Raw genomic sequence first — 24,601 nt, 5'->3', positions numbered from 1 at the left:
TAACTGGGTATTTGTGTCTTATCTGGAAACCATATCCCCAGTGGCTAAATACAGGACTGTTTAAGCATCAAAATAGATGAAAGTAATGAATTATAATCCATTGAATAACATAGGAACCCATGAGTCCAGAGTAAGGTAAATAAACAAATAGGAAGAGTAGAAAGCTTTTCCCAATGGTGAAATGTCAAATAATAAGTGTAGAAAGCATCATGGAAGCAGAATATGAGCATCTGGAAACCATCATATTATTAATTAATTTAGCTAAGAAAGATCAGTGGATACTAAAGCTGATGGGTGAAAGTTTGATGAGGAATGGGATATTTACACGTTCTCAAATGGGACAGTCCTGACAAAACCACATAACGTGAACTTAATCATGCAGAAACATTACACAAATTCAAACGTGGGAACATTCATCAAAACAAGCTGGCTTATAATTTCCAGAAGTCCCAAGATTTTACAAGTCTAAGAAAGACTAAAGAAGTGTTCCAGACTGAAGGGGACTAAAGAGACTTAACTAAATTCAACTCATGATCCTGGTCTGGATCTTTTTGCTGCAAAGGAGAATACTGGGCAAGTTGGTGAAACTTGCATAGGGTCTAGGGATCAAATAGCAGTAATGCACAAATGTTAATTTCCTGATTTGATGACTGCATTGTTGGCATTGCAGTAATTACACACCAAAGTATGAGGAGTGCTAGGCACCAAGTTGGCAACTCACTCTGAAGTGGTTTGGGGATAAAGTTATTTGTACTACCCTTTGCAACCTTTTCTAAGTTTGAATTTACCTAAAATAATTTTTTAAAATATCACCACCATAAAAATAATGTTTTTAAAAAGGCAAAGCAAAGAGAGGGCTTTTTAATGGTAAAGCAATTTGTCACATAGATCTATCATCCATACCTTCAATGCTAAGTCTTTGTTTATCTCAATCCCATGGTAAGTACTTTATTGGATGCCAAGGGTCTGACACAGTTCCTGTGTACAATGATGAGATAGCCTACAGGTGATCCAGGAGTTTTGGGGTGTAATTTAAGAAGAGTGTTAAATGAGTCTTATACCCAGCAAATGCAAACTGGGTAAAATCTTTGAGCTAGTTTGCTGTCAGCCTGCCCACAGAAGGTATACTCTTACTGAATAGCAGTAGGCAAAGAGGGAGGAAAGAGAATTCGGAATCAGACAAGGCTCTTAGATGCTCACACAATGGAGAGCCACCAAAAGCTTCAAAGGAGAGGAACTCTTATTAGCTGCCGGGATCCAATGAGGAGATGACTGAGTCAATCTAAATGTATGATAGCAAGAGAGTCAACTAAGGTGAGTAATGGCAGAAGGAACAGAATGTAACAAAAGTAGATGCTATCAGAATTCTAAATGAAAAATAAGCAAGACTGGCTTTCCTCAGTCTAGAGCATGGTTCGGAAAACATGTTCTGTAAAGGGCCAGATAGTCAATATTTTCAGCTACATAGGCCAGATAATCTCTGTCCCAACTCCTCAATTCTGCCATTGCAGTGCAAAAGCAGCCAGAGACAACCTGTAAAAAACATAGGCATGGTTATGTTCCAATGCAATATTATTTACAAAAGCAGGCATGCGGGTCAGACTTGGCTTTTGAACCATTGTTTACCAACTCCCGATTTAGAGAAGTCCAAGATGATTCTCCAATTTTGAACCCTGGTGACTTGAAAAATTATCACACCACTGAGATGAGTAGAAAACTCAGAAAGAGGAGGTATTCACTAGAATGGCTTCAGTTTCATTTTACCCATGTTGCATCTGAAAACTCAAAGCAGGAGGTTAATGATATCAATGCCTTCACTATAGCGAAGAGAAGATCCTGGAGACAGGCAGAGGGATGTTTTTGAGATGTGGGGATCCAGAAATAAATGGCAGCTTAGAGAAGGTGCAGACCGAACCGAGTGTTTGAAGTTAGGCACCATACAGGTGTCAAAGGGGCAGGAGAGGTAAAATGGAAAGAAGACGATGGTTAAACCAGAAAAGTAGTGTGGCAGACACACCCTTAGGTGACTCCCACCCTCTCACCCCTCCCACCTCCAAGTATGGGAGGAACCTCTGAGTTGCTACTAACTGAATGAATATGGCAAGGTGCTGCGGCAGTCACTCCCGTGATTATGTTTCATTATGTAAGAATCTTCTTAGCAAATTGGAGGAAGAGACTCTTGCTGGCTGTGAAAAAGTAGGCTGCCACATGTGAGAGGGTCATATGACAAGGAATAGGGGTGGATGCTAGGAGATGACAGCAATTTCCAGCTGACAGCCAGCAAGGAAACAGGGAGTTCAATCTTCAACTGCAAGGAACTGAATTCCATTAACAAATGCATGGGTTTGAAAAAGGAACCTGGGCCCTGAAGAAGAATAGAGCTTAGCTGACACCTTAACTGTGAGGCCAAGGAGAGGCCCTAGCTCAGCTGTTCTAGGACTCCTAACCCATGGAAACTGTGAGTTAATAAATGTGTGCTGCTTTACGCCTCTAAGTTTGTGGTCATTTGTAATGCAACAACAGAAAACTAAAACAACAATTAGGAACAAGGTGCCACAGATGGTGATATTGTTTCAGATGGCAAGTGATTTCCAGATCTGCTTCTGTTTGTCAGTTTATGGATATTCATAGTCATTGGAAGACCTGATCCCAGAAACAAAAAATTAACTATTATCAACTTTTTTTTTTCATTTCCTTATTCCTTTTCAAAGAGTGATTGGGAGGTAGGAGGAAATCATACCTAAATTGTTTTACTTAAACTGAAATTTGATTTTATTGTGAGCAATATGACCCACTCATAATCCATCAGCATTGGACATTATTCAAAGACCATGTTGATTTTTCTAAAAGAAGACTACTTAATGTTGAAATTGTAGTAGCAATGATGAACAGTCAAGAGTGGGAATGAAGCAGCCAATAAGCCAGAACTGAAATGGGCATTCTATTATCCTTCGCCTGCTCAGGCTGCCTCTTCTGAGAAATGTCGACAGTACAAAAAGCAAGCCAGCTACAGACTTCAGTGGAATTTAGACTTGTCTCCAGTTCTTGGAAAAACTGAATACAGACTGGGCTTTGAAGAAGAGCCTTCCCCAGCTGAATTTTCTGTGAGAACCCAGTCCTGACACCTTGATTGCAGCCTCGTTGAAAGGCCCAGATACATTGGAAGCAGCCAAACTGTGCCTGGACTCCTGACCCACAAAAACTGAGAGATAACAATTGTGTGTTGTTGTAAGCCACTAAGTTTGTGGTAATCTGTTACTTAGTAATAGATAACTGATATAATACCTGAGTGAAGTAACAAATATCCTTACTATTTAAGAAACATTCAGTCACATATACTGTTTCTTATAGCCAAAAGCATTCTGATTGATACACAGGGAGATTTCTTGTGTAGATCCTGTCTTTTTGTGCTTGGAATATTTGTTAGCATAATAATGAGCTATTGCTCATTATAAGATTTATTGTCTTACAATCTTTTGTTATTAGATACCCAAAAAAGCCACTGTGCTAACTTTATATTCAAATAAATTAGAGAGATTTGCAGAATTATTATGTGTTCTTCATTAGCATTGATATTTGAAGGTGATCCATTTAGGATAAATGCATTCTGATTATCTTGAGCTAGCAAATATATATATATTGCACTTGTGAATATAATTTTACAGCATTCTTATATAAACAGATATTTTCCACATTTTTGTTGTTGAACAAAGCATGGAATTGGACACACCTCTCCATTTATTTCTGGCATAAATTCATCATCATTTTAGCAGAATGAAATCACCTGCCATATTAATTTAATAATGCTAATATAAGATGTATCCATTGTTATAGTTAAAGTCTTCATTTGTTTTACTTTAGAGATGTAATAGTAGGTGGTCCCAATGGAGTGGAACAACATACTAGAGAATCATTACCCATCAAATAAGTCCCTTTGCCCTTTGTCTGGAAGCATCACAGGGCTGCCCAATGGGAAAAGCTTCCATCATACATCAGCCTGCAACTTGGGGTGCCTACTTTGGAGACTTTGGAGGGAGAATATTTGAAACCCCATTTGTTTTCTCTGCCATAGATGTATATCATATTAGATTTGTAGTCTTAAGATCCTCTTTCTTCTACCTTGGCTTCAGCTGCTCTAGAGGAAGAGTATCTAAATTTTGAGGTTTCCCAAGGGTTACCAAAGTGAATGTCCTGCATGCCATGATGCCTGTACCATCACAAATGTAACATGAAAATGTAGTCCATTCACCTATGTTTACATTATACAAATAGACACAAACTTATTTGGATTATATACATAAGCATTCTATAAGGGTTTACTTATAGTTTTATATTTCATTAAGGTCAGAAAAAGTAAACAATGGGAGTCTGTGAAAATTTTTCCTCTTAATTGGACATCGTATGAACAATAAAACTCTGAAGTGATGGTTTTGAACTTTCTATTTCTTTTTTTAATCACAACACATAAAACAATGAAGCTCACATTAAAAACATTCTCCCATGGAGGTATAATCCCCCAGTCATTTACAATGAACTATAACCCCTTTATCTTGCAATCAAAAGACAATATCAGAATATGAGTCAGTATGCCATTATTGGTGATGTAACTTTGCATTTACCTTAATTTACATATATAGATTATATCATATTATCATTTGAGACTGTCAATATGCCATAATTTATCTATTTTCCTTTTGATAGGTTGTTTTCAATTTTTTTCCCATCACAAATAATGCTGCAATGAACACTGTAATGCACATGGATGGAAATTTCTTTCGAGTGTATATTTAGAAGTAGAACTGATGATTCAAGAGCCTAGCATTGCTTCAACTTTACAAGACTCTGCCATATTGTTCCCCATATTAGTGGAACTAATTACATGCTCAGCAGCAATATATGAGGACTCTCATCTTCATATTATCAAGTTTTCATAATGGTCTCTATTTCTTACACACTTTCCATTCCTCTGAGACTCAGAGATGTTCAGATTTTTTTCCCAGCAATTCCTTCTCCAGAGGGCAACAGTTTCCCTGACTTTTAGGTGTTCATAAACTGCTGTGTTTTCTCACATCTCCCAGCTACCCTCGGCTCCAGATTCTCCTATGTATCATTTCCAGGGGTAATGTTCTCAGTTTCCCTCCATCTCATTCTTCTGCCTGAAGGGACTCAGACCAGCCTCTCCCAGGCGCTGCTGGATGATACAAACATCAAGAGGAAAGAGCCACACGGAGGTCTACCCTTGAACAAGCGCTGCTTTTACATTCTGAGGCATCTGGTTTTGCCAAGCGTGACTTCGGCTGGAAATAATCTTGAGGTGGGAGAACTTTCTGAGCTGTATTCTGCAGTTTTATGTGTGTGCGCAGCAACATTCTTCCTAAAGATAGATTCAGACACTTGACTTGTTGTGGATTATTTTGTTTGTTCATTTGCTAATTGTCTTAGTTTGCCAGGCTGTATTGACAAATGCCACCATAACAGGAACTTATTGGTTCATAGTTTTGAGGTTAAAAGAAGTACAAAATCAAGATAGCGCAAGACTTGCTTTTCCGAGGAGTTTGTAGTGTTCTGGTGCTGGCTGTCAGCAATTCCTAGGGTTCCTTGGCTTGTACTTGGCCTCCTGTCACATGGTGATATCCTTGCCTTTTCTCTGCTTTTCCAATTTCTGCTGATTTCCGGCTTCTTCCTGTGTGGCCTTTTCCAACTTCTGGCTTCCGGTTTCTTCTCTTTATATGGCCGCCAGTACATGGTTTAAGACCCACCCTCATTTGGTGGGGCCACCTCTTAACTAAAAATAACATCTTCCAGAGGTCCTATTTACAATGGGTTCACACACACAGGAATGCAGATTAAGGTTAAGAGCATGTTGAAATTGACATACTTAATTCTATCTACCACACTTATTTTTCTTATTGGAAAAGTAATGCTATTTTTCCACAAAGTCTTTAACATTGGAGGATAACTAAGGATGGGATAAAAGTATCTAGTCACATGTAAAAACTTCTCTGTAAATATATAGTATGAAAGAACTCAAAGGGTATTAAGGGTCACCTGGTTCAGCTTTTATTATTATTATTTAGTTCATAAATATTTATTAGGTCCTTCCTTTCTCTGAAAGGGCCTTCCCAAGACCTTCTACCACCTATGTACCTCATCAGTGGGGGCGCCCTCTCTGTGTCTGTACCTCTCCCAACCACCTCACTGGCTTCCTTCCACTCTGCATGATGCTGAAAATTAACTAGCCTTTTTCCAAAGCATGTTTTTAAAACTTTTCATTAAATCCCACAACCTAAGAGTCAGAAGCATTTCTTTCATAATTAAATTATTAGCATATCATTTTTTGAAATCACATAAAATAGTCAAGTCTATTTGAGGATGAGGGAGCGCTGGTGTATAAATCTCAAGTGAGGTTCAATGTTTCATCAAGCAATGGCAACTCTCTCCTGTAAGCCTGAAATCTAATACAGATGAAGATTTCCATGCAAAAAAATGCATGTTAATACCATAACATGATACCATGAAACATCCACTGGAGCACCCACAAGAAAAACTAACACAAAACCGCAGATAGTGCAAGACGTGGCAAGGTTGTGAAACCCTTAAAATTCTAATCCAGAGGCCAGCAAACTTTTTCTATAAAGGAGCAGTTAGTATACATTTTTGGCTTTGTGGGCCATACAGTTTCTGTTGCAACTACTCCACTTTGCAGTGGTGTGAAGATAGCCATAGAAAATACAAACACAAATGTGTTCCAATAAAACTTGATTTACAAAAACAGGCACGTGGGTCATCATTTGAATCCTCCTGTTCTAATACACTGTCAGCGAAATTGTAAATTTGTACAACCAGGTTGGAAAACTAAGGCTGAACACACATATACACACACACACACACTCACATATATATACATACACACACACACAAAGCCTCAGCAATTAGATTTCTAGGTATATATGCATGGCTATACATATCTACGTTCACTAAAAAATGTGTACAAGAATGTACATAGAAGTATGACTTATATAGCTGAAAACTTGGAACAATCAAACTGTTCATTGATAGTAGAACAGATGAACAAATTGTGGTATATTCATTTAATGGAATACTATGTGGCGATGAAAATGAATAAATTACAACTACATGCAACAACCTGGGTGAGTCTCACAAAAATAATATTAAAGCTAGATGCAAAATAGTATATAATGTGTGATCACATTTATATAAAGTTGAAAAACAGGCAAAACTTATCCATGTGATTAGAAGTCACGATAGTGGTGAACTGAGGTGGATGGGTTAGATAGTGCCTGGTGAGGGGGCAGGAAGGGTTTCTGGGGTTCAATTTCACAGGATTTTCTTTATCTCCACTTGGATGCTGGCTGTATATGTGGGTCCATTTTGTGAAAATGGATTGAGGTGTGAATTATGATTTGTACACCTTTCTGCATATGTGGTCTACTCCAATAAAAGTTCACAAATTAAGCCTATGAGAATTTCTTCAATAAGCCACACAGTTCAAATCCCACTTCTTCACTGAACCTTTCCTTATGACCCCGGGCAGAATTAATCACTTCCTCCTCTGGGTTCTCATGGCATACTGCTCACTCCTCTCCTATGAGTACTAAATCCATGATTATTTATAAATCTTCCAGCCAGGGCTAGGTTCTTTGTTGCTTGAGGGCAAGGACTATATTTTAATTACCTTTGTGTGCCCAAAGCCCAATGCATTGGCCAAGCCAAAGTAGACCAGAAATAAATGCTATTAAATGAATCCAAGAACTTTGGGAACTCATCAGAAAATACCACCACGAATTGATTACTTTGAGCCATTGCCAAAGACTCATTGGAGACATTTGATAATCCAGACAGAGATTCCCAGAGTCTGAAGGAAACATCAGCCATCTCTCCCTCTTGGATCCTTAGAGACTCTACCCTTTATTTATTGGAGCACCAGCAAGGGCAGTAGCTGAATCATATTAGTTCATCTCCTCAAATAAATGCATTTAATTTCACAAGACCTAATGTTATGCCCTCTGTTATTTATTTTTTCTAGTATAGGATCAAGACCAGAAACATCCATTTGTGCACACACACACATAGATACATGCAATTTGAGTCTTTTGCAAAACCACAGTTGAAAATTTATTTTATTAACCAGAGAAATGAGATAAATTCTTCTTTGACCTCAGTGCCAAGGAAAATATGGGTTGCCTTTGTTGATGAACTTATACATTCAAGGTTTCCTTAGGGAAACCAGGAATTGTTTCTCCATTTCTTTGTCTCTCATTCATCAGGAAATTCAGAATTCTATCACTGTTCAATTTCAATGATTAAGTCCCTTCAGGCCCCCAGGGACATCTACATTTCTGCTCCTTTTATTAAGTTTCAATTCCAGTTTTATTTGTAATTGCCCCTTTTTATTATGCTTAATTTATTAACCAGTTCATAGTCTTTTGGAAAGCAGGTAGAATATCTATTTTGAATTACAGTTTCTCAAACTTGGCCCTGTTGAAAATTGGGGCCAAAAAATTCTTTATTGTAGGTTTTCAGCAGCATCCCTGGCCTCTACCCCCTACATACTAGTAGCAACTCCCCTCTCCTCTCTCTACTAGTTTTGAGCACCAGAAATGTCTGAAGACATAGTCAAGTGTCTTCCAGGGACAAAATCACCTCCAGTTGATAACCATTATCTTAAATAAATAAATATGTCCAATAATCTTTAAAGTCCTGTTCTAGTTTGCTAGGTGGCGGAATGCAACATACCAGAAACAGAATGGCGTTTAAAAAGGGGAATTTAATAAGTTGCTAGTTTACAGTTCTAAGGCCAAGAAAAAGCCCCAATTACAACAACTCTCTAGTAATATCCAATCAAAGGCATCCAGGGAAAGATATCTTGGTTCAAGAAGGCTGATGAAGTTCAGGATTTCTCTCTCAAGTGGAAGGGCACATGGCGAACACAGTAAGAGTTTCTCTCTCATCTGGAAGGGTATATGGCGAACATGGCATCATCTGCTAGCTTCTTCTCCTGGCTTCCTGTTGCAGGAAGCTTCCCAGGAGGCATTTTTCTTCTTTATCTCCAAAGGTCGTTGGCTGGTAGACTCTGCTTCTCCTGGCTATGCCATTCTGCTCTGCTCTCTCCAAATCTCCTTCCTTCTCCAAAATGTTGCATCTTTTATAGGACTCCAGAAACTTATCAAGACCCACCCAAATGGGTGGAGACATGCTGTCACCTAATCCAGCTTAACAAACCACTCTTGACTAAATCACATCATCCAGGGAGATGATCTGATTACAGTTTCAAACATAAAGTATTGAATAGGGATTATCCTATGTTTATGAAATGGGATTTTGATTAAAGCATGCTTGTCTAGGATCCATACATCCTTTCAAACAGCACACGTTCCCATCCCTAAACTTGCTCATCAAGTTGCTATTAAACAAGATGCAATCCAAAGCATTGATTAAAACCCAGCCATATCCTTCACCAGCATTGAGGGCTGAATAAGTAGGTCTCTAACCAAATGAGGAACACACATATGTACCAACCAGCTGACTTAGCCAGGAGACACAAGGCTGAAGAGAGTTTCAGTAAAGGTTAATGGCTGGAGGCTGATGTTTCATGCCTTTCTCAGAAGTAAACAAATAGGGGGGGAAATGACCAGAAATTATCAACAGGCACAAACAATGTTATAAAGAAATTGCAGATGTCACATTGGGGAAGTCCTAATGGGAAAACTGAGCCCCAAAGGAGTGGATGTTCCTTTTTATATTTCTCCTCCCTAGCTCTGGTAAACTAACACATCTGAATGAAGGAAGGTTGAGTTTTTCGTTTTTTTTCAAAGTGTAAAAGGGATGAAAGGTATGGATGACTTTTATTGAACATATGTGGAACCTTTCTTGAATACTTCCCAGCAATGAGCTATATATGAAGGAAGGAGTGATAGAGCCTCCTAGTATGCAGGAGCGAAGCCTGTCAATAGTAACACTTCTCACCAGTGTAGTACATTCCACTTTCACTTTCAGCTCCCATTTGACATTCTGAGGTAGCCACGACAGGTTCAATTAACCTTATTTTATACTTGGGTAAGTATTCTAGTTTGCTAGCTGAGGGAATGCAACACATCAGAGATGGATTGGCTTTTAATAAAAGGGGATTTATTTCATTAGTTCTTCAGAGGAAAGGCAGCTAACTTTCAACTGAGGCTCTTTCTTACGTGGGAAGGCACAGTGTGATCTCTGCTGACCTTCTCTCCAGGCCTCTGGGTTCCAACAACATTCCCTGGGGTGATTCCTTTCTGCATCTCCAAAGGCCTGGGATGAGCTGCGAGTGCTGAGATGAGGTCTTCTGAGCTGCTTGGGCTGTGCTACGTTGAGCTCTCTCATTTAAGCACCAGCCAATTAAATCAAACATCATTCATTGCAACAGGCATGCGTCCTAGCCGACTGCAGCTGTAATCAGCAACAGATGAGCTCCACATGCCATTGGTCCATGTCCACAGCAATAGAACTAGGCCCCTTCACCTAGCCAAGTTGACAAATGAATCTAACTACCACAGGTAAGTCAACTGCATAAATGGCACAGAAACGTGAACTTGAGGTCATCTATTATTGAGTGTTATAAAACAGAAGAGCTTGAGTGGGGATTACTCTAATACTAGACAACCTATAAAACCCAAATCCAATGCCATCTCCTTCCTGAAGTCTCCCCTGATTCCCCCAGCCCTAGTTCAGAAATATCTGGTTCTTCTCTTTAGTTCTTCTTTTTCACTCTAATATTAGAATTGCCTGTGTATGAGCTTTTTGTTCCTACTTTAGCACAATGTGCCTCAATCATCTTTGTTTCTCCTTAGCATAAAGCCTTGGAGAATTCCAAAATGTTCTTTTAATCAGGCCTGATCTATTCATATACTTTGGAATCTCTACAGGTTATTCAGTTGAAAAAGTTGAGTAGTGAAAGCCTCACCTAAATGGGAAAGGATTTCTTGAACAGAGTCTAGAGGTTTGGGACTCAAGCCTGCTAAGAAGGAACACGAGTGTTTATGCTCAGGGCAGGGGTGCTGATGACAGCTTGTTGCAGGGTGAATCCCTCACCTACTCTCCCCACAAAGTGACAGCATGGATATAGCAGCATAGCCTTCTAAGCAGTTAATAGAGGACATACCTGAGTGAGAAGGATTTTACATATCTTTGAAAGAAGGGATACCTGCTGAGTTGACAGAGACACTTATCTCTCGATCTTGTTTTTATGGTGTACAAATTTGCATTTGTGTCTTTAAAAAATCATAATTATTATCAAAACACACTATCATCTACATGAATTCACAATTCTCATTAGTGCCCATGATGTAGGGATTTTAATCTCCATTTTGTAGGTGAGAAAACTGAGGCTCACAAAGCTTGAAGGACCTTCTTATAGTCATTCTAGCACTTCATGATAAAACAGGCCATCTGATTCTCAGTCTAGGGCAGCAGTTCACAAGTGAGGAGGATTATGAACCCCAGGAGACAACCGATGATGTCTGGATACAGTGTGGTTTGATGCAACTTGGGGGTAGGATGGGTGAAACTGTCATCTAATGGGTAGAAACCAGGGATGCTGCTAAACTTCCCATAATGCACAAGAGAGTTCTCCTGCCACAAAAAATTATCCAGCCTCCAAAAGGCAGTAGCACTGAGGTTAAGTGACCCTGGTCTAAGTAACCCCAACCCTGTCCACCTCCACATCTGAACACATCTGAACACAGCATGGACATCCACACCACCTGTGCCACCAGGCAACATGCCACTGCAGGCACAGCCTGGAGAGTCACCTGGAAGACCCAGGAATCCTTTGTAAGTCTTGTGGCTGGAAGACACCCCAGCAAATGCTGGCCACCATCAAAGGCAGCAGGTGAGGAATGAAAGAGAGTGTTAACCAATCAGTCTCTAAAAGGGCTTCAGGTCAAGTTCTTTCACTCTAGGGGTTGGCCACCATTTCCCCAGTCTTCAAATGTCTGAATACATAGAGTTGAGTTAGGAGCATTCCTCTTCCAAGAGCAGTCCTATATTAGTTAGGGTTCTCTAGAGAAATAGAATCAACAGGAAATATTCATAAATACAAAATTTATAAAAGTGTCTCACATAACTGTGGGAACCTAGAGTCCAAAATCTGCAGGGTAGGCTGTGAAGCTGATGACTCCGATGGAGGGTCTAGATGAACTCCACAGGAGAGGCTCACCGACCGAAGCAGTAAGAGAGTTTTTTCTTCTGAATCCTCCTTAAAAGGCTTCCAATGATTAGATTAAGTATCACTCATTAAAGAAGACACTCCCATTGGCTAATTACAAATGGAATCAACTGTGGATGTATCCAACGTGATCATGATTTAATTCTATGAAATGTCTTCATAGCAAAAGACAGGCCAGCACTTGCCCAACTAGACAATCAGGTACCACCACCTGGCCAAGTTGACACATGAACCTGACCATGACAGTCAACCCCTTGTCAACTTGACAGCTATACTCAGCACCTTAAACCATATCTAATTTCTAAATAGAAAATAATAAAAGACACATTTTTTCTCTCACCTAACAATACTGAACTGTCCTGCATATAACCGGAAACACATTAAATCTCCCCAGAATAGGTTGCATAATATTCATTCTTAAACTTGATATCTTACAAGTTAAATAGTATAACATGAACAAAACGGCATTATAGTCCTTGTTTCTATAACTGATCACCTGGTCATAGTTCATATTTATCACTACCTTCTTCCACTACCTATTCCATGTTCCCTTTACCCTCAGCAAGCACTCCAGCTGGCTGTGGTTCTTTGCCTGGTGGGGTGACCCAAAATTTCATTCCTGAAGTTTCAGAGCCATTGGTATCCCTGCCTAGATTGGGTTGTTGCAGTTTTCCATTGATTTTAATCACAGGGCATGGTAGTACTAAAAGATACCCTAGGGGATCTCCTATTTTCCAGGAAAACTCTTCTTTACCTCCATTGTGTGGTTGCAGTCTTATTTCCCCTGATAGGGTCAATCACCCCAGCCAGGAATGTAATCCCCTTCTTGGCTTGTTGATCCAGGGGCATAAGTAGCCCAAAGTGACCAGGTGGCAGTCTTAGATTCCAGTTCAATGTAATTATTGTTGTTTCTCCTGGTGGAAGCACTCCCCCTTTTGGAACTAAAATGTGTAGACTAGCAGAGCTCGGGTCACAGGGACAGGAAGAAAACATTTTCCTAGTGGATCACTAGGGGTAATAGTCAGTGGTGCCATTCCCATTTCCACCCCTTGGTTCCTGGACCCATGGATCCGGGCTATGGGAGAAACAGCACCATACAGTGGATGCTGATTCAGAACATACGCAGCTTCCTAGAGAACATTACCCCACCCCTTCAAGGCATTGCCACCAAGTTGGCACTGTAATTTTGTTTTCAAAAGGTCATTCCACCGTTCTATGAATCCAGCTGCTTCTGGATGATGGGGAACATGGTAAGACCAGAGAATTCCATGAGCATGTGCCCATTCCTGCACTTCATTTGCTGTGAAGTGTGGTCCCTGATCAGAAACAATGCTGTGTGGAATACCATGACGATGGATAAGGCATCTGTAAGCCCACGGATGGTAGTTTTGGCAGAAGCACTGCATCCAGGGAAAGCAAACCCATATCCAGAGTATGTGCCTATTCCAGTTAGAACAAATTGCTGCTCTTTCCATGAATGGAGTGGTCCAATGTAATCGATCTGCCACCATGTAGCCGGCTGGTCACCTTGGGGAATGGTGCCATATCGGGGGCTGAGTGTGGGCCTTTACTGCTGGCAGATTGGGCAGTCAGTAGTGGCTGTAGCCAGGTCAGCCTTGGTGAGTGGAAGTCCATGTTGCTGAACCCATGCATAAAATCCATCCCTACCACCATGACCACTTTGTTCATGAGCCCATTGGGCAATGACAGGAGTTGCTGGGGGAAAAGGCTGACTGGTGGCCACATAAAAAGTCTTATTATCCACTTGATTATTAAAACCTTCCTCAGCTGAAGTCACCCTCTGGTGCGCACTCACATGGGACACAAACTTCTTCATGTTTTTAGCCCACTCAGAAAGGTCTATCCACATACTTCTTTCCCAGACCTCTTTGTCACCAATTTTCCAATTATGGTCTTTTCAAATCCCTGACCATCCAGCCAAACCATTAGCAACATTCCATGAGTCAGTATACAAATGCAATTCTGGCCAGGTCTCCTTCTAAGCAAAATGAACAACCAGGTGCACTGTTCGAAGTTCTGCCCACTGGGAGGATTTCCTCTCACCACTGGCCTTCAAGGACACAACAAAAAGGGGTTGTAGTGCTACAGCTGTTCACTTTTGGGTGGCACCTACATATTGTGCTGAACTATCTGTAAACCAGGCCCAAGTTTTCTCTTCCTCAGTCAATCACTGTAAGGAACTCCCCAAGAGGCCAGAGCTCTGGTCTGGGAAAGAGAAGGCAATGTGGCAGGAGTGAAGACCATGGGCATTTGTGCCACTTCTTCATGTAACTTACTTGTGTCTTCAGGACCTGCTCTGGCTCTATCTCATATATACCATTTCCATTTTATGATGGAGTGCTGTTGTGCATGCCCAACTTTATGGCTTGGTAGGTCAGACAACACCCAACTCATGATAGGCAACTCAGGTCTCATGGTAACTTAGTGGCCCAAGGTTAAGCATTCGGTCTCTACTAAGGCCCAGTAGCAGGCCAAAAGCTGTTTCTCAAAAGGAAAGTAGTTATCTACAGCAGATGGTAAGGCTTTGCTCCAAAATCCTAAGGGTCTGAGTTGTGATTCTCCTATAGGGGGCCTGCCAAAGGCTCCAAACAGCATCTCTATTTGCCACTGACACTTTCAGCACCATTGGATCTGCTGGATCATACAGCCCAAGTGGCAGAGCAGCTTGTACAGCAGCCTGGACCTGTTGCAGAGCCTCCTCATGTTCAGGTCCCTACTCAAAATTAGCAGCTTTTCTGGACACTCAATAAATGGGCTGGAGTAGCACACCCAAATGAGGAATATGCTGTCGCCAAAATCCAAAGAGACCAACTAGGTGTTGTGCCTCTTTTTTGGTTGTAGGAGGGACCAGATGCAGCAACTTATCTTAGAAGGGATATCTTGACATGCCCCACACTACAGTACACCTAGAAATTTCACTGAGGTGGAAGGCCCCTGTATTTTTGTTGGATTTACCTCCCATCTCTGACACACAAATGCCTTGCCAGTAACTCTAGAGTAGTTGTTACTTTGTGTTCACTAGGTCCAATCAACATGATATCGTCAATATAATGGACCAGTGTGATGTCTTGTGGGAGGGAGAAATGATCATGATCCCTGTGGACAAAATTATGACATAGGGCTGGAACGTTGAGATATCCCATAGTTAGGAAAGCAAAAGTATATTGCTGACCTTGCCAACTGAAAGCAAACTGTTTCTGGCGGTCCTTATTAACAGCTATTGAGAAAAAAAGCATTTGCCAGATCAATAGCTGCATACCAGGTGCCAGGGGATGTATTGATTTGTTCAAGCAATGATACCACATCTGGAACAGCAGCTGCAATTGGAGTTACCACCAGGTTGAGTTTATGATAATCCACTGTCATCCTCCAAGACCCATCTGTTTTCTGCAAAGGCCAAATAGGAGAGTTGAAAGGGGATGAGGTGGGAATCACCACCCCTGAATCCTTCAAGTCCTTAAGAGTGGCAGTCATCTCTGCAATCCTTCCAGGAATCTGGTACTGCTTCTGATTTACTACTTTGCTAGGTAGGGGCAGTTCTAGTGGCTTCCACTTGGCTTTTCCCACCATAATAGCCCTCACTGCACAAGTTAGAGAGCCAATGTGGGGATTCTACCAGTTTCTCAGTATGTCTATTCCAATTATGCATTCTGTAACTGGGGAAATAACTACAAAAGGGGTCTGGAGCCCCACTGGACCCACTGTGAGATGGACCTGAGCTAAAACTCCATTGATCACATGACCTCCACAAGCTCCCACTCTGATTGGTGGACCAGAGTGATGTTTTGGGTCCCCTGGAATTAATGTTACTTCTGAACCAGTGTCTAATAATCCCAGAAATATATGATCATTTCCTTTTCCCCAATGCACAGTTACCCTGGTAAAAGGCTGTCAGTCTCCTTGGGGAAGGCTTGGAGGAAGATTAACAGTATACATTTGAGGCAGTGTAACAGCGTTCTCCCCAAAAGGGACCTCGCCTCCCTTTCATTCAAGGGGCTCTGGGTCTGTAAACTGTCTCAAGTCTGGAAATTGATTAAGGGGCCATGACTCTGTCTTTTTGTAATTCAAGTTAGACTTCTGTTCACTTGACCTAGAACTCTTTTGTTTATACAGCTCCAACAAGAATTTAGTAGACTGCACATATATTGTATTTCTAGGTACCCCTTGATTTACAAGCCAATGCCAGAAATCTGTGTAAGTCAGATTATTTTGACTCCTGCTTTGAGTTTGCTGTCTACTATAATAGCCACGTCCACCCTGTCTTTGGTGATTAAGTGCTGCCACCTGGCTTCTGCCAACTCGGGATCCTGTCATCCCCATTGTGTTTAAGGATTCCAGCTCAGTGACAGCAGTTCCTACAGTAATATCTGGCCTACAGAGAAGTGCAACCACAGAGCTCTTGAGGGATGATGGTGCTAGTCTCACAAATTTATTTCTCACTGTTCTGGTAAAAGGTGCATCCTCTCGACATTCTTGGGGTGTAAGAGCAGGCTTTGCATGATAAATCCACTCTAACATCCCAATCTCTCTAAGCCTCTGGATCCCCTCATCTACATTATACCAGGGCAGTTCTGGCATTTCAACCTCAGGTAATGTTGGCCACCTTTTGATCCATGTTTCAACCAACCACCCAAACAAGCTGTTAACACCTTTTCTAACTGCTCTAGCTATAACATTGAATGCAGAATCTCTGCTTAGTGGGCCCATATCAATAAATTCAGCCTGATCCAGCCTTATATTCCTCCCACCATTATCCCACACTCTTAAAATCCATTGCCACACATATTCCCCTGATTTCTGTCTATATAAATTGGAAAACTCACACAGTTCTTTTGGAGTATAACGTACCTCCTCATGTGTGATACTTTGTACCTCACCTTTAGGGGCCTGTTGGGACTTTAGTCTAGTTATAGGTCTAGAAGAAATGAGGGGTGGTGGGGGTGGGTCATGAAAAGAATTAGAAATATCTTCCAAGCCATTTGCTTCAGGGCTTTCATTTGCAGTTTCATCTGGTGAAACAGGATTAGTAACTCTAGGGCTAATCCCTTCAGGAGGAGGTTGGGTGGCCAATTCCTCAAGGCAGGCTGGAGGTGGGGCGGCTATGTCCTCAGGGCAGACTATTACAGGGTTATCTAAAGAAGGCTCAGCATGGTCTAGGGTTTCAACCTCACCCCCAACATCATTATCAATCCATATGTCACCATCCCATTTTTCAGGGTCCCACTCCTTTCCAATCAATGCCCTCACTTTAACAGCAGACACCATGCAAGACTGAGATTTCAGTTTACGTTGTAAAGTTGCTACTCTAACAATAAGATTCTGAGTCTGATTTTCAGAGATCTCAAGTCTACGGCTACAGGAAATAAAATTTTCCTTCAGGATACTCATAGAAACCTCTACATCTTTCAGACGGCACTTAAGCTTCTTGTTTGAAGCCTTAAGCCCATCCCTTTCACCCTTTAATGTAGACAGTGTATCTAACAACAACCAACCAACATCTCTATAACTCTTATTTCTACAAAACTCTGTAAAGGTGTCAAAAACATTATCCCCCAGAGTCTGGCTTCGTACAAGTGAAGCATTAGGAGAATCGAATGATGATATTTTGACTATCTCCTTTGCCAACTCAGTCCATGGATTGGGAGTGTCATTCTGATTACGGGAATCAGAGTCCTTAGTGTCTCTAAGCCAGTCAGAGTAGAAAACCATTCATAAAAACCCATTTTTAAGATTCTGTTCCTTAAGAACCACTCCCGGTACCAAGATGTATTAGTTAGGGTTCTCTAGAGAAACAGAACCAACAGGGAACACTTGCAAATATAAAATTTATGAAAGTGTCTCACGTGACCGTAGGAACACAGAGTCCAAAATCCACAGGGCAGGCTGCGAAGCCGATGACTCCAATGGATGGCCTGGACGAACTCCACAGGAGAGGCTCACCAGCCAAAGCAGGAATGCAGGAATGCAACCTGTCTCCTCTGAGTCCTCCTTAAAAGGCTTCCCATGATTGGATTTAGCATCACTAATTGCAGAAGACACTCCCCTTTGGCTGATTACAAATGGAATCAGCTGTGGATGTAGCTGACGTGATCATGAGCTAATCCTATGAAATGTCCTCATTGCAACAAACAGGCCAGCGCTTGCCCAATCAGATGAACAGGTACCATAACTTGGCCAAGTTGACACGGGTCCCTAACCATGACAGTGAATATATCTCAATAGAAATGAATTTTTTAAAAAAGGAACAAACTACCCCTACCTGCTGCAACTAGATGAACCTGGAAAGTGTTACACTAAGCGAAAAGAACCAAACACAAACTGTTAACACATTTAGAATTGCATTTATACTTGCAGCATTGCTGCGTAGCCCCATTGCATGGATCAGTATAAATCATTTCACCCAGCCTTTCTTGCAGGTTTTGAAGTTGCTTCCCAGTTTCCAATCTTACAAACAGTGCACATTTTCATGGTCAAATACTTTCGTCAACGTTAATTATATCTTGGGACACACGCCTTGTGCTGGTTTGAAAGGCAGAGAATGCTGCAGCACCACGAAGCAGAGAGTCCACGAGCCAGTGACCTTTGGAGCTGAAGAAGGAAAACACCTTCCGGGGAGCTTCATGAAACCGGAAGCCAGGAGAGAAAGCTAGCAGATGACGCCGTGTTCGCCACGTGCCCTTCCTGATGAGAGAGGAACCCTGACCGTGTTGGCCACGTGCCCTTCCTGATGAGCGAGAAGCCCTGACCGTGTTCACCACGTGCCCTTCCTGATGCGAGAGAAGCCCTGACTGTGTTGGCCACATGCCTTTCCTGATGAGCGAGAAGCCCTGACCGTGTTGGCCACGTGCCCTTCCTGATGAGCGAGAAGCCCTGACCGTGTTCGCCATGTGCCTTTCCAGCTGAGAGAGAAGCTCTGACTGTGCTCGCCATGTGCCTTCTCACTCGAGAGAGAAACCCTGAACTTCACTGGCCTTCTTGAACTGCAGTATCTGTCCCTGGATGCCTTTGATTGGACATTTCTATAGACTTGTTCTAATTGGGACATTTTCTCGGCCGTAGAAACTATAAACGAGCAACTTATTAAATTCCCTTTTTTAAAAGCCCCTGTTTCTGGGATACTGCATTCTAGCAGCTAGCAAACTAGAGCACGCCTGAAGCAGAACTGCCTGTTTCAAAGGTCTGTGCATTGTGAGACTTGCGATCAGGACCCCGGAACGGCCCTTCACAGCGTGTGCTCAGCCTGAACTCCCTGCAGCAGCACCAAGGGCCACGCGTCTCTGTCCGGAGGGGAGCACGTCCCTCCTGGGTGCTGCTGGTCCCCAGGGAGGGGCGGGGATGGAGGGGGGGCACGACCCCAGGCCGAGGCCCCCTCACCACGCCCCGTATTTCTTTGCAGTTCCTCGGAGCACACGACCACCCTGCTCTTAGCCCTCAGCAGCGTCCACCACCAAGTGGCCGGCCTGGCTGCTGGCACCGTGGGCTGGGTCCTGTCCATCATCTCCATGGGCCTGGCGGCCTGGCGCGTGTGGCACCTCGGCTCCAACCCCCCCTACCGGTCCGGCCTGGTGTGCGTGGGCATGGGGAGGACGTGCGTGTACCACCACGCCAACCACTTCTGCGGGGTCCCGCTCTGCTACGGCTACGCCTCCTACAGCGCCTCCCTGCCGCTGCGCCTCCGCGGGGCCCACGGCCTCCTGCTGACCGCCGTCCTCCTGGGCCTCCTGGGCCAAGTCAGCGCCGTCATCGCGCTCCGGACCGCGTACGTCGGGCTCCGGCGCAGGGAGGCCACCTCCCTTTGGTTCCGGGTCGCGGGAGCCCTGCACCTCACAGCCGGCCTGTGTGTCTGCGGCACAGTGGGCGTGAACTACCTCACGGTGATGCGGGAAGAGGGCATCTCCTTCCCCCCATCTTTCCAACTGCCCTTCAAGCCGGACACCCAGGAAGTCGGGAGGGCCAGCGTCGTGGCGTCCCTGGGCGCCCTGCTGCTGCTGGTCAGCGGCTTTACCTTCCTCTCGTACAACTCTTCCTCCCAGAACCGAGTGCACCCCGAGTTCCCGGGGCGGGAGCTCCCCGATGACATGGGCTCTCTCCACCCACCCTGAGCCGGAGGCGGCCGGCAGCAGCACCAGGACCCACGGCCAGGCATTGCCAGGGTCTCAGGACTTGATTAGACGTCATTGGGGCAGAAACTGTTGCCCCCCGGTATCTTCTGTGTCTAAACTGGGTTGGTGGTTTGACTGGTTGAATGAAGAAACTTGTTAAAAATAAAATCTTGCCTAGCTGCCAGTCACTTGGACGGGGTCTGGATTTCCATTCTTCTTAGCTAAAATAAATCATCAATACTCTAAATCTAGCGTGTGGACATGAGAGTCTGGGAACATGTTAAACTCCCTCTTAAGCTTCTGCTAGCCAGTGATTGGCCTGAATTCCTATGGCATGAAAAGAACATCCTGCTTTTATTATACACAATTTTCCAAAACACATACAAGTAGAGAGAATAGGGTGAGGCCTCTGCATGCAGCTGTCTGCACCCGCAGCAGTCAGCACGAGCCCGCCACATTAGCTGCCTCTCTCCTGTCTTTCTACTTCATCTGTTTTTTTTCTCCAAAGTATTTCAAGGTAAAGCCCAGACATCATGTCCCTTCATCCCCACATATTTCAGTGTCCTTCTCTAAAAAATATGCACATTTCCTTACCTGATCACATACCACCTCAACACATTTTTAACAATTATTCCTCGTTATTATGAAATACCCAATCAGAAATGTTTAGTGCCTCAAAAATAGTTGTACAGTTTATTTGCTCCACATTTGCTGCCTACTTTTTCTCTTCAGTTTTAATCCAATGCAGTCTCCTTCACTCTCCAACCCCCATCTTCCCCTCCTCTTCCTCTTGTTCTCCTCCTCCTTTTCCTTCTTCCTTCTTCCATTTATTTCCCGAGGAAACCAGGCCAATTGTCCTGTAGAATTCCCCACAATCAGGAGGTCCATTTGCCTCCTAATGTCATTTAACTTGTTGTCTCTTGATTAGATTTGGGCTCAGCTTTTCGGGGACCGGGATTGCATAGGGGCTACCAGCTACCTCAGACGGACTGCACTGTACCAGGAGGCACATGATGATCTCCCCCCATTTCGGGACGCTAAGGTTGCTTGATAGATTCTCCAGGTGAAGACCTGATGCCTATTTTAAATTTTCTCATCAAACATCCTCCTAATGGTTTTATCTATTGATGGTCCTGGTTTGAATCAGTTATTTCATTAATGATTGAAAAGGGTGACTTTCTAACTCACATGTTCCTGCCAGATATATTGGCTGAAATGCTTCCGTAAAAAATAACTTTTCCTCATTGCTATGGCTGTTCGGTTACCCTTAAATTCAGTTCATATAAAAATAATCTGGGGTAAATGCTTTGTTCTTTCCCTCTAATTAATAAGTTCCTGAGTAAGGAGGGAGTGGCCTCCTTACACTGCAGTGGTGACCGTTGCATCGTTTATTGATTTTGCTATTTTCTTTTATCTTTTCTGTTTTGAAACATGGACTCAATTCCGGAGTTTGAACACATGGGATTTTCTTCCACGTTTTTATTATGGAAATTTTCAAATGCATTCAGAAGTAGAGAGACTATTATAATGAGACCACCTAGACTTGTTATTCAGCCCCGATAATTATCAATATGTAACCAATCTTGTTTCAACTCTACCTTCGCTTGACCCCCCAAGCCAACCTTGGATTATTTTGAAACCAGTCCCTGTCAACATATCACTTTATCCAGAAGTACTTCAATATGTATTTCTAAAAGATAAGAAATAATATTTTCTTTTTAAAAGTAATCGCATGTCATTTATCACACCAAAAAAAGATTAACAATGATTTCTTAATAGAGTCAGATCCTTAACCCATGTTCGGATTTCCCTAACTGGCTCAGAAATGTCTCTAACAATAACAGTAACATAAGAGTTTCTATGTATTCAAAGTGTTTCATTCCACTGCACCTGTTATTCCTTTTATTATCAAATTGTCTTTATCTTTGTCCTTAGAACCACTGTTATACACATACCCTTTGACAGGTCTCCATTTGTCTTTTTCCCAAGTTTAAAAATCCTTTATTCAAGATAATCAATGTACATTGTTTACTGCAAACAGTTCTTTACTTTATCAACAAAGTTTCTCTTCTAGAAAATGAGTTTCCTAAGAAGCAAAATGGTAGCACATCACTGGGTACAGCTGACAACCACTTTCATCAATTGTTAAGGAGAGATATAGAAATTAAAGCATGTTTATTTGCTCTGCATCTAAATGTCTCTTATAGCCACAGTTCTTAACCTTATGGAAGCTCTCTCAGAATAGTACACAGACACACACAATTTTGCATACATTTGCAACCTTCTTGAGGCCTACTCATGTGTTTCACTTTTAAAAAAAGTAATGATTTCCAAAAATTGATTCATTCTTTCATGTACTTCCTAGAAACTCCTTCTCATAATCCTCATGTTATGTGGCTAGATTGCTCACAGCATTTTTGACATTCCAAAGGCCTCAATAAAAAATAAATGGCTGAGTAAGTACGGCATTAGTAGGTTAAAATTGGACAGATTTTCCCAGACCATGTACCTCCCGCCCCCCCCCCAAAAAAATTAGACTTCTTTAATCTTCGAATTCCACAGACCAAAGTACACCAGACAGAAATCAATGGAATGTCTTCCTTAAATAGTACTTCAGTCTTTAAGAACAAAATGCTTGGAAATTTCTCCATACTGTGACATATAGTACGTCTGTCAATTAATGTATGGACCATAAATGCTGCCTATTGGACCCATGTAGACTGAGTGCGCTCCAGAGAATATTAAACAGATGTGTGGGCAATAGATTCTTCCTCTCTGATGGGGATTTTGTAAAATCTTGGTAGTGGTCTTTGGTGAATATCCTGTCCATTTTAATTTGCATAATACCTTCAGCACACAAGCACTGGGAGCTAGGAGGCAAACTCACCCTTTCATACTTAGTTCAATAGTTCCTGACTTCTTTCCCGTATCTTTGAAAGGACCTTAGGTCTGGTCTTGGAATGACTCCCATGTATTCTTGATGCAGCTATGAGAATGACTTGTAAAATTGTTCCCTAGGCAAACACTACATTTCCCCAGTGAAATCTTTCCTTCTAGCAGGCCTATTAAGGCCAACCTTACAAATGGAGGCTTTGTAAAAGAGTTATGGATGGGAACACAGAATGATAGAACCACTCTGATAGACAGTGTAGCCATTTCTTACAAAGCTAACCCAGTCTTCACATAAAATTCAACAACCATGCTCTGGGTATTGATGCAAAAGAGCTGAAAATTTATGTCCGCACAGAAACCTGCACACAAATGTTTATAGTAGACTTATTCATAATTACTAAAAACTGGAAGCAGCCAAGGTGTCTTTCAATAAGTGAATAGATTGATAAAATTATATAAGGACCTGAGGACCCCTCAGAGACACAAAACCTGTGCCCTACTTCCTCTTTGAACTCCCTTTTGAGTTTTCTCTTGCTATCTTTTGAGATTGGAAATTCCCACCAAGGCTTTGGCCCCCAAATATCCAATCAAGCTCCAAGTTCATTACATTTACCCCAATACATAATAAAACCCACTTGCCCTAAACCTGCCCCATAACATAACCTTTGCCCAATCAATGAGACAAGCTAAGTTCCTTTTTACGTCTATAAAAATCATTTGCCCTCTGTAGAAGCTTGAAGCGGCTTCCATTTTAGCAAGTGATTTAGCTTCCTTGCAGGAGCAAAACTTTTGGTGTTTTGAATAAAATAGTGGAATGTGGAAACCTGATTCTGATTTGTCTTTCTGAAGGATAAACAAACTGTGATACATCCATACAATGGGGTATTCAACAATGAAAAGAAGTGGTCCAGCCACAAAAAGGCAAAGAGGAACCTCAAACGCATATTGCTTAGTAAGAGAAGCCATTTTGAAAAGGCTATATACTGTATGATTACGAGCAAATATTTTAGAAGAAGCAAAATTATACAGAGAGTAAAAAGATCAATGGCTGCCAAGGGCTTAGGAGGAGGGAGGAAAAGATGAATCCTCACTATTCTCTGGGTTCCCCCCTTCTGGAAACCCAGAATTTTCCAGACCATCAATTTCTGGTTTCTTTTTCACCCAAGAGTTCAGTTCTCAGCTTTTCTCTTTCCTATCACATTTTACCACAAGCTACAAAGAGAAACCAGGCTGCACTTTCCACATTTAATTTGGAAATCTCTTCTGCTAAATATCCAAGTTCATAGTTTTAAAATCTGCCTCCCATCCAAAGCCAGTCTATTTTGCCAGATTCTTTGCCACTTTAAAACAAGGATCACCTTCCTTC

General features: G+C 42.1%; 2 protein-coding genes across 2 annotated transcripts in view; one reads left to right on the top strand and one right to left on the bottom strand.

Moving 5' to 3' along the window:
- LOC143671057 (uncharacterized) overlaps positions 1-20,343 on the top strand; it is a 90,186-nt gene extending 69,843 nt beyond the window's left edge. Inside the window, exon 5 of the mRNA XM_077146005.1 lies at positions 19,497-20,343. Within this exon, the coding sequence (XP_077002120.1) occupies positions 19,497-20,343 (847 nt within the window). The remainder of the gene's footprint in view (positions 1-19,496) is intronic.
- The window catches only part of ARHGAP6 (Rho GTPase activating protein 6), a 588,162-nt gene that overhangs the window by 341,647 nt on the left and 221,914 nt on the right, over positions 1-24,601 (bottom strand). The window lies entirely within an intron of this gene.

This window comes from Tamandua tetradactyla, chromosome X, assembly GCF_023851605.1.
Source record: "Tamandua tetradactyla isolate mTamTet1 chromosome X, mTamTet1.pri, whole genome shotgun sequence".
NCBI classification, from domain to species: Eukaryota; Metazoa; Chordata; class Mammalia; order Pilosa; family Myrmecophagidae; genus Tamandua; species Tamandua tetradactyla.
Note: the sequence above shows the minus strand (reverse complement) of the source record. Positions and strands in the feature narration are given on the sequence as shown.